Source organism: Camelus dromedarius, chromosome 30 (genome assembly GCF_036321535.1).
Source record: "Camelus dromedarius isolate mCamDro1 chromosome 30, mCamDro1.pat, whole genome shotgun sequence".
Taxonomy (NCBI): domain Eukaryota; kingdom Metazoa; phylum Chordata; class Mammalia; order Artiodactyla; family Camelidae; genus Camelus; species Camelus dromedarius.
The window spans coordinates 5,962,998-5,974,198 of NC_087465.1; the positions used below are offsets into that span (position 1 = coordinate 5,962,998).

Consider the following 11,201-nt stretch of genomic DNA (forward strand, 5'->3'; position numbering starts at 1 on the left):
TGTCCCGGTACTGGGAAATCTATAGACTGACTTTGCACTGAGGCGATGTCTTCTTTGCCTTGGGCTGTGTCGAAAGTGGTGGAACAGGTGTTTCTGTACAGCTGGAATGTGGCTGTAAACTGAAGGCTTTGTTGTCCCCTTAACCCTGTGCTCGGTGTCCTGGGTACCACAGGACTTCACTGGAAATCTGACCTGACCACATCAGGCTTCCAGCATCCCTTGAGGGGAGCTTAGTGTAAGAAATATTTACTACTCTCTTCCACAGATTGGAAGGCTTTGCCGACTGGCGTCAGCTTTGCCACCTCTTGTTTGGCCGTCACCCTAGGGAATTTCAGGAATGATCCAAACCAAAGTCAACTTTGAAAATTACATCCATTTTCTGTGCTTCTAAACCAGAATAGCTCACCATTTCTGAAGAAAATCGTGCTGTTAGGTGCCTTTCATGCCCTTACAGGGTCCCACAGCTGTGTAGGTCACCAGCCACCAAGACTTTCGTCAGCATTAGAATCCCATGTGTCTAAAATAGACTCTTCATTCTCTCCTTCAAACCTGATTTTCTTCCTTTTTCATTTATCTCCGTTCATGGTATATCCTTCCATCTCAATCACTTAAGCCAGAAATGAAATCATCTTTAAACACCTTACCGTTCTTACCTTATTCTTTCCCAAGTCCTGTTCATTTCTCCAAAGTAGTTATCAAGTTAGATCTTTGCTTTCTATTCTGATTGCCACTGTTCTGATTTGTCAGGCCTTCACTTCTTACCTCGATTATTCTAAACTCCTTGCTGGCCTTCCTGTTGCCAACTTTGCCTCTTGTAATTCATCCTCTGAGCCACCCTCTGGTTTTTGTCCCCCACCTGCGTCCTACCTTTCAAGGGTTCCTTGATGCCTTGTGGGCCACCTCTTTACGCTCATCTCACATGGCTGTCTGTCCCCTGCTTCCACTGTGACTGAACTTAAACTCTGCCTCTCCACCCAGAATGCCCATCCTCCTCTTAATTTTCCTAATAAATGAGAGGGAGCCTACTTACCTCCGAGCCTTCATCCACAGGGCTTTCTCTCTTGACAGGTTTTCACCAGCAGACATTGTCATGCCATGGTTACCCTTCTAAACAACTATTGTGGAAGTTTTTGTGTGGTGTTCGAACTCTGGATTTACATCTGTCCTATACTACCGTGTGCTTGAGGTTAGAGATACTCATTTACCCGAGTATATAACTGAATGTGTGTATTCAGTGCCTGGTACAAATCAGGTACACAGTAAAAGCTCATTGAATGGAAAGACTAAAGTACTAAGGAATTAAATGTATCTGTGTTATCTCTGCTAGAAAGAGGAAGAGGAAATTCTTAAATATTGTAATCCCCAAACCTTTCTAACCTAATAGTTCGGGGTTCTCTCTCTGCTTTATTTCCCTGGTGAAATTGGTCAGGATTTGTTTAAGCCATCTCCTTTCCTTAATAAGCATTCACATGTAGTGTTAATTTTTGTAAAGGGAAGGAAGAACACAGGATGCAACACATATTTTGTACTTCCAGAAATAATGCTAGCAATCCAAAGTAACTTCTAGGGAGAAAGAAGCTTTTTAAAGGATATGAAAAGTGTGTGCTTTTAATGTTCAGTTTTAACGGCAGCATAAGCAAAATAAATACAAATTCCTTTGAGCTGTGTTAAAGATAAGCTCCTGATAAAGAGAAAATAAATGTGGCCAGAAAATTAATCCTGTGAATCCTGCTTCTGCTGCATTTGTGCAGGGTCTTGGGTGAGTCATTTCCGCTTTCGCAGCTCAGTGCTTGTTAGTAAAATGAGGGTTACTGTACATGAGTAGATTTAGCAGTGGCCCTCTTTCTTCTAATGAAACACAGGAGACTGAATGAAAGACAGAAGAGCAGAGCAGCTCTGCTCTGGAGTAAGGATGTCAGGGAACCTGAGGGAAAGAGAAGGCAACGGTTCTGCCTCCTTCCTGCCCCATCCCCAGAAGTGGCCCCTGCGGGACGTCTGGGAGGGAACTGGAAAGCTGAGGCCCCTCCCCCTGCAGCTAAATCAGAGAGAATCCAGCCATTTTTAGTCACAGAGTTTGAAGAAGCTTTGCATTTAAAATCATCTCCAGTTCTAATCTGATGTTCTTTTTACAAGGCTTTCCTATCTCTGCATAATATCCAAGTCTCACCTCCGTATATTTTCTTCTTTAGGGCTCCCTGTACACATTAATATGTTGCTAATTTGATGTTTAGTTTTATTTAATCATGATACTGTAGTTCACTGAGGAGTGCTTCTCCTGCTGTCCCCACACCGTTGCCCTCAGACAGAACTCGGAGTTGGGAGAGCTGGCGTGCCTTGGGTTCTTGCTATGAGCCGAGCACTGTTGTCAGTGCTGTCCCTTCATCCTCCCCCAAGTCTGAGGCAGGCATCGTCGTTACCTTCATTGTACAGAGAGGTTAAGCATCAATCGGGTCCAGAGCAACACAGACAGAGGTGGCACGGGGCTTGGACCCTGGACAGCGTGGTTCAGAGACCCACATTAGCCATTCTGCTAATAAACTTACAGGTGCAACTTTAACCCACAAAATGTTTTCTCACTTTTTACACATATTTTGAATTTCTCTTCAGAAATAATGAAAACCTATGTAAATCGTTTAGCGTAATGACTGGCCCATAGTAAGTACTTAGTAAATGCTAGTTATACGAGCATTGGCAGATGCACACCTATAATGTGCGTAGCATTGATTCGCAACTGAGAAGAAAATTAAATGGCATTCTAGTTCTGTGTTCCGCAGTTCTCAGAGAGAACTGAAGAGTTGCTTATTTTACAGGATACTTTATTCTTTAGCATCTATTCAAGATGTTTAAATGAAACTAAGACACTGATTTATTTTGATTCTTACCAACAGAGGCTGTGATTTTTATCTTGCCACCAGGTGGCAGCATGTTACACAAGGAAATAATCTAAATGTTACTCTGTTGTAGACAATTTATTTTCAGTACTGTGCCCTAAAAACTGTTAAACCACAATAAAAATAAAATATGATTCCATGTTCCCCTTTGCCTCTATTCTCTCACTGGATGTGAAGGCGCTCATAGCATACTGTCCACAGCCTCTGGCTAGCCCTGCCTCTGTCTTGCCCTGCACACACTTCCTCTGTCAGTGCAGAGTTGATTTTTTCCTGCATCCTCAACTGCACATTAAGCCCTCGTGCTTAGTTCTCTGAACTAAATTGTTTTAGGTCAGCAGCAGTAGGAACTACATTCTCCTCTTTCCTGTCTTCCTTGGTACCCAGAGAAGTGCCGAGTCTGTGGGAACTATTTAATAGATGCCCTTGGGGAAAGGACAAGTGATAGGGAGGATACAGACCCGCTGTGTCTCTGCTGAATATTTATTTGAATTACAGCACATTTATAGTTCTTTGTGATTGTGTTTATTTTAATTTGTGGTATAGAAGTCCCTGAAAACTTAAGTTTAGGTATTATCAGAACCATTCAGATAACTACTGCCAAGGGTTAAAAGATTAGTGTCTGAGGTGGAAGGCAGTTAATGGCTAATGAAGGTAAAGGACTGAACATGGCAATTAATCAAAGTAGGGCAGAGGGGGAGCTAATGGAAAAACGGAGAGAGAGTCAGGCTTCGGGCCCTGGCGTGGAGCGCTGTGTGGGAAGGCAGGAGGCTCGCCAAGTTAAGTTGGCTGCAAGGAAATTTGTGTGTACTTCCTAGTCATGGGTCTGCCTCGACTGTTTTACAGGGCTAGTGATGAATTCCTTTCACATCACTTTGTCAGCAGTTATTTTTTCCTATTCTAAAACCTATTTATTAATATTCAGATTTAACTATATTTCAAACGTGGTATAGAGATGAATATAATGTTTGTAATTCTGACTTCTGTGACAAAACCTGCAATGATCTTTAGGATGTCATGTTTTAAGAGCATTTCATTCATTAACCAGTGCTAAAAATTTTCTCTCATTGATGGATGCCATCACCTTGCTTCATTTTTTTGATAGTAAGGAAATAATTATTCCAGATAATTTAATTGTTAAAAATCTTACCCCGGTAAATGTCAAAACTTCTAAGAATAATGACAGCATTTCAAAACTGTATTTCATATTACTTAGTTAAACAGCAAGTCCCGAGCCTCTCTCTCCTTGATGACTTGAACCATCGTCGCCAACACACGCGCTCTTCCGGCAGGAGCTGTGAGCTGTCCGCAGCTGTGCCGGCTCCTCGCGGCCTCTTCCCCTGACCTGCACACGCTCGTTCCCGGCCTCTCACACGGGCACACCCTCACACATGCTCCTTCCCTTTCTCCTTCCCCCTCCTTCTCATGATTTGCTTCTGTAGCCTGGGGAATAGAAAAAGTAAAACTAGTTAAAATGATGTCTAAAATTAGAAGGAATTTCAATTTAAGACTGTCCTATTAAAGCATGAGCTTTAGTGTAAAGGTTTTGTAATATCCATTTAGTTAGCTTATTGTTGCTAATTTTTTCTTTTTTTTTTCCCTGTGTTCTAGAGGTATTTCAGAATGTTACATCTCTACCTTGAAAAACATATATGGAGATTGACTTTAAGTGACTGTAGTGAAATGAGCAATTAAAGAAAATTCTAGCCAGTTATTGTAACAGATATGTATCTCTTGTCTTTCTGAGTTTCTGAAATGCTTTGCAGCCTTAGTGGACAGTTACTGTCTGTGACACCTAAGGCTCTTATCTTTGAAGTTTCATTTGATCTCTTAATAAGCCTGAATGGTATTTGGTTAATGTTTATTGTATTAGGGAACTCAACAATTTCAGTCCGTAGCCACATACTTTTAAAACAGGTCTCCTACTGTCTACATTTGTCACACATTAGGTTTTAAACTCTGAGGAGTTAAATTGATCATTAAAATTGATCATTAATTAATCACTTAGTAATATATATTAAATACTAATTTTTGATATGATGTAGATAAAACAATTCATTTATATAGTATCTTCTCTATAATATGCTCAGAGGAATGGAAAATATTTTATTCCACTGTCGTTAGTATGTAATCAGAGAGTTGGATGACAGGTAGATGTAGCATTGTCTGAAGACTATTTCACTGAGATGATGGGAATTATAAAAGAAAAGATGACTGTTTGTTATGTTTAATTGTAATGGAGTTAATTGCAGGTCTTTCAGATATAAAATACATCTTAAGTCCATTGGGTACAACTATTCTTAAAAGTGCTTAATAAAGTATTAAGTACTATTTAGGAAATAAAATTAGTAGTGAATTGGAAATTTTAACATAAATAAAAATACAGCCTTAAGCCAGTTTTAAAGTGATTCATCAGCAGATTAGCAAGAAATCAATGTATTTATATCCATTGGCATATTTAATAATGACTTTTGTAATATAAATGTTTGTTTATATGAAGTTATAACTCATTTGTGGGACCCTGTAGTTCTGTGTAATGTTCCAGTGAAATATACACATGTGGGCGCCCCTACAGTAGGAGTTCAACCCTGTGAATTTATGAATCTGTTGACTTCAATATTTAGTTAGCCTGGTTTCTCGGGCCATTGCTGTAATTGACATGTTATTAGAAATAGAGTTTAGTTTTTCCTTATTTATAAGGATAACCTCAATTTTGAGGAATGTGAATCAACTCATAGTTGGCTGGAAGCCAGTTTCTCCTTTGCTTTAACTGCAGCACACACGCATGGAAAGCGCACTTGCTTCCTGAGTGCCTTGTGAATCTGCAGTGATTAATTCTTCTCATTATTTTGCTGCAAATTCTCATGACCCTCTCAGATGATTCGATCAGCCACTTAGAGTCTATGCATATTCATATCTCTGTGCTCCTGCCGCAGCCGCTCACGTCTCCTTCACTGACTGGTGTGTTCTTGGTGCAGTAATTGAGCTGCAGTAGATTGATTACTCTGGGGAGCTGTAAGGCCTTTAAAGGTGAAAATATATCAGTCCTGTTAATTAGGAAACAAAAGCTCTGGTGGCAAGTTCAGCAGTCAAATGCGTCCCATGTAGAATAGACGAAAGGTACGATGCGTTCCTCTCCGTGAACCCTGTTTACTTTTGCAGTTTTGAATTAAGTCTGTATTAGTGGTAGTGGAGAACAGCCTTGTCTTATGAATTTTCACAGAAGGCTGATCGAATATAACATTAATACTATCATCTGTGATCTCTCAGATCCGATAGTTTGGAACATGAGTTTATATACACCTTTTGTAGCATTGGCAATATTTGGTGAAAATATCTTAATATCTTACATAAATATAGAATGCTTATGGATCAGCTTTGATTCTTAGAGGCTTAATTTGGTTACAGTGCTTTAACACTCATTTTTTTGTCAGTTTAGTGTGCTATATGGGAAAAGGGTGGGACTCCATTCAACATGGCGTAGAAGTTGAGCTGCCTTTATCTCTTTATCATAAACATCCTTCGATTCTTTCCCTCTTAAACTGTATGTTAAGTAGTACATTGTCTGGCAAAAGGGAACCTGTGTGGAACAGTGGCCTCCAAAAGTAAGCTAATTTCAACATGGACATTTATGCGGCTTATCTAGTTGACATGTTTTTCTCGTGTGTGCTGTTCTTATGTTATGGTCCATCCCCCCCTTCTCCCATCATGAATTTTTCTTTTGAGATATAAATCACATACCATAAAATTCACTCTTTTTTTTGAGTGTAATTCAGTAGGGTTTAGTTGCAACTACCACCACTGTCTTCCAGAACATTTTCATCACCTCAAAAAGAAACCCCATACTCATTAGCAGTCACTCTCCTCCAGAACGCTCCCCTAACCACTGGCAACCAGTAATCTTTTTCTCTCTAAGCATTGGCCTCTTCTAGACATTTCATGTAAATGGAATCGCACTTCATGTGGTCCTTCCTGCGTGGCTTAGATGACTTAGCATGATGCTTTCAGGGCACAGCCACACTGTCGCATGAGTCAGCTCTTCACTCATCAGTTGATGAACATCTGTGTTGTTTCTACTTCGGGGCTATTGCTGCTAACAGTGTTAGTGAACCTTCCCACACATCCTCGCTTCACTACTGGTACGATATTAGCTGGTGGGGTTTCTTAGATGCTGTTTATCAGGTAGAGGAAGTTCCCTTCTAGTCCCACTTTGTTGAGTGTGTTTTTCATGATCAGTTGGTTGGTGAATTTTGTCAGATGCTTTTTCTGCATCTATTAAAATGATCATGTGGTTTTTGTCCTTTATTATATAAACATGGTGTTACATTGGTTGATTTTCTTATGTTGAGCATTGTAATGTTTTATAGAGCTTTTTATATGTTCTTTTACTGTGTGGTTTTAAATAATTTGAACCAATTTCTCTATCTTATATTTCAGGCATTTATTAATACAGCAAAAGAAATTTATGAAAAAATCCAAGAAGGAGTCTTTGACATTAATAATGAGGTATATACATATAAATATTATTGGCTAATGTTAATTTAGAATTGAACTTGGATTAAAAATTCCTAAAATGGATCTATGATGTCAGTTAGCACATTATTTTATAGTCATCTAATGGAAGGTTTGTTGTATGTTGTATAATAGTTAAATGTTTATGTTCTAGTAGAACATAACTTTATGTTTGAAAACAGATTGAAGTGACTGACCCTATCCATTTATTGCAAGCAGTGCAAAATAATATAAATCCTCCAAAGAGAAAAGAAAATCCACACATCCATCTGGTGTCATCTGCTTCGGGGAATCATTTTCTAGTGTGTAGATGCGTGTGCGATGTTGCTAATGCAGGATGCGTGCTCTGCTGTCTAGTACGGGGGAGGGAAGTGCCCGATTTGGAAACCACTCCCTCTACAGCAGAGCGTGTTTCCAGAGACAAAATTAATATACGTAATTGGCAGTTGGCACTAGCTGTTTTGTTTGTTTTTGTGGGTTTAGGGGGTTTTTCTGTTTTTTGTTTTTTTGTAAAGTTATTCTGAGCCAGTTTTGATCAACGTGATTAGGATAAAATGTAAAGCTCTGAAGTAAATAATTCAGTGTTTACCAAAAGCCATCATTTTGACCTAAATTCCCACTATGCATTTATCCTTATTTATTTCAGAATTTTTATGTGGATACGGCATGTTATTTACTTTCACATGAATATTTTTGCGATTCTGTATTAAGACTTTTTGCTTCCAAGAAAAGAACCCTTTCTCGTCCCGCAGGTACACCAAGCAAGGCATCGTGTTAGGACGTCACCGTGTGTGTGTCTCTTGGCCCGCACAAAAGCAGCTCGCCATTATTTGCCTCCATTTTCTTTGCTAAAACAAACAAGAGTTTGCTTAAGTTTTCCAAAAAGTACTTGATTGTCTCATTTCTTTTAATTTGTAGTAATACAGTTTCTAACCCGTATCTTCTAGACAGTAGGTCTGGAGTTAATTTAAAGGGAGCACTGTTCAGAGCCTAATGCCGTAGACTGACCAGCAGCCGGGCCGCGGTGCGGGGGTGCTGCGCGTCCCTCCGCGCTCCCGCAGTCGCCGGCCGCGTCGCCGTGCCGTCGGGAGCCGGCGGCCGTGCGGTTTGCTTGGCCTGATGCCAAGTCTGACTCCTTGATTCCTCCAGAAGTCGCTACCAGCCCAGAGGGGGCAAAACCAATGAGCCATAGGGCATGCTTTTTATTAAAGAGGAGTCAAAAGAGCGAAAAGAAACCACATCAGCTGCTGTCAATACTGAGCTAGTGCCAGAAGCCCCAAGGCTACTCCTGTTGCAGAACAACTGCCAAGCACTATAAATCTGAGATTTACTGTGACGTAAAGTTTCCTTAAGAGCTTAATTTCTGAAGCTACTGTATTACTTTTCTCCAAGTGTTGTATTTTTAGGTAAAATCCACTTGAGGGAGTGAGGGTTAAGACAGAAGTGTGAGTTTGATGAATGAAAGAACTGCTCTGTGTGTGGGTTCTTGGCAGGCTGCCACGTCTTTGGGGATCATAGAAATTATTGATGACACAGAACACTCGTGTGCCCGTAGCCTGTGCAGCCGACGCAGCGCGGCGCGGAGGCGCCGCCGGGGGCAGGGCTGCTCGCCGTCCGCAGCCGCGTAGGCTCCGCGCGCTTCTCCCCTGTAAAGATCACGCTGTAAACAGTCTCTCCGTGGTGAGAACCCCCTTCGACGCAGCTCTGCAGCCTCTGCTGGCCCAGCACCTGGGATGACAGGAGTTACTGTCAGGAGCACTTCCACAGTGTTATTTTAAAAGGAAGGCGCCTCCCCTGAGAGATGTTGCTTTAATTATTGAAAATACCTGCTTTGTGTATTGTGTTTTTTTAGTCATTTGACAAAATTGTGCCATTAAGAAACTAAAGGATTTCATAAATATAAACTATTCTCTCTGGTTGGATCCAGTTACATTTTTTATCCTCTTCTCTTTGTTGCAGGCAAATGGCATTAAAATTGGCCCCCAGCATGCTGCTACTAACGCCACACACGCGGGCAGTCAGGGAGGACAGCAGGCCGGGGGCGGCTGCTGTTGAGTCTGTACTGCCTCGCGGCCCACGTGGGGCTCCCCACTCACCCCTCCCCCTTCCCTCCCGCTCAGCTGAGACATGAAACTGTTCGAAATGGCTTTATGTCACAGAAGACTTTAATCCTTCAAATTCTTGTATAACTTTGAATAAATGGTTAATGTTCACTTAAAAAGACAGATTTTGAAGATTGTATTCATATCTATTTGCATTTGATTTCTAGGTCAATTGATGTGATTATTTTTGTTAAATGTTGTCGTGTGCCCCTACCTACAAACTGAATTGTATTAAACACTACAAAGTCATCCTGAGTATTTTAAATCAGTTTGTGTAGTTAGGTTTCCCCACACCTGTGGTTACCTAATGTTTAATATTAGAGAACTGTCCTCAAAAGTTTGTCAGTTTTCAAGGCTATAGGGAAAACAGAAGGACTCTTTTAATTCTGTATTTATCGTTTCCTTTCTGTATATATAGTTTAATAACCTGCTTGGGTGTCATTTGCCAAGCTTGAATTCTTTAATGCATTTGCATAAATTCTCCACCGTTTAGAGCTTAAAGCTACAGAAGCATTGTTAGGAATTGCTTGGACACTGAATTTTCAACTTTTTGACATTGTTAACAAGCATGTTCATCTTTTCTTGTCACCAGTCCAAGAAAAATACGCTTAATGTACATTACTAGAGGCTGTGTACGTGTTAACCTGTTTTAACGCCAAAAGTTTGCTCTTTGTCCACAGTTTCTTTAAGACCTCTTCAGAAAAGGATTTGTTTGCCTTAATGAGTACTGTTGGGTCAAAACCCAGTGAAATGAGTGAGATGGGCGGACGCAGGAACTCCCTCCACCTGAGCGACTCCAGGAAGCATGGATGTCCACATTTAGATGACACATTATGAGGACTTTAATCTTTCCTTAAACACAATAATGTTTTCTTTTTCTTTTATTCACATGATTTCTAAGTATATTTTTCATGCAGGACAGTTTTTCAACCTTGATGTACAGTGACTGTGTAAACTTTTTTCTTTCAGTGGCAACCTATGATCTTTACAATATGGTAAGCACCTTGTCTGTTTGGAAGGGGATATGACGATAAATATTCTACCAGATGGAAAATCCTGTTAAAAGTAGAAAAGCATTAGTAATTTACTCAGTGTGGTGGTTTTATCCTTTTTTTTCTTTCTCTCCCTTGGTCTATAATGAAATTGTTATAGCAGTGCAAAATAAAATCCTATGTATAAAAGTGTTCTTTTTTTTTATTGTGACCACATCATTTTTTAAGAATGTATTTGTTTAGTCCATCAACAGCTTTTACATGTAGTTGGCATATATTTTTTAAAGGGTCAGAATGTTTAACATTATCCTTTTAAAATTTTTTGCTAGAATGTGATACAAAGCTTTTTTATAATATTGAAATTCTTTTTGTTATTGATTATGTAAGCATGTTATTTTCCACTTTTCAGCCAGCACAAAAGTGCTTAAGCTCTAAGAAAGCCTTATAAAGAAGTTCTAAGTAGGAAGCTAACTGGTTTTAATTCACTCGCTGACTTCATCTTTCTACCCGTCTTTCCTGAAAATTCAGCAATACTCTGCCAAAGCTTTGACATCACTCCTGCGGGCAGTCACCTAATGCTGTCTTAGTTTTTTGCTTTCACTGGCTCCTAGAGGGCAAAGGGAAAGGTGAAAGGAGATTGAGTTTCTTGAGTATTTTTATTATAAACTTTTTTTCCCTTTAAGTGGTTTATCAAACTCCCTGACCTT

At 40.0% G+C, this 11,201-nt stretch overlaps 1 protein-coding gene across 1 annotated transcript in view; it reads left to right on the forward strand.

The window, feature by feature from the left end:
• RAB2A (RAB2A, member RAS oncogene family) overlaps positions 1 to 10,683 on the forward strand; it is a 62,617-nt gene extending 51,934 nt beyond the window's left edge. Inside the window, exons 7-8 of the mRNA XM_031441583.2 lie at positions 7,326 to 7,394; positions 9,360 to 10,683. Coding sequence (XP_031297443.1) covers positions 7,326 to 7,394; positions 9,360 to 9,455 — 165 coding nt within the window. The 3' untranslated portion in view covers positions 9,456 to 10,683. The remainder of the gene's footprint in view (positions 1 to 7,325; positions 7,395 to 9,359) is intronic.
• Positions 10,684 to 11,201: the final 518 nt, after the last annotated feature.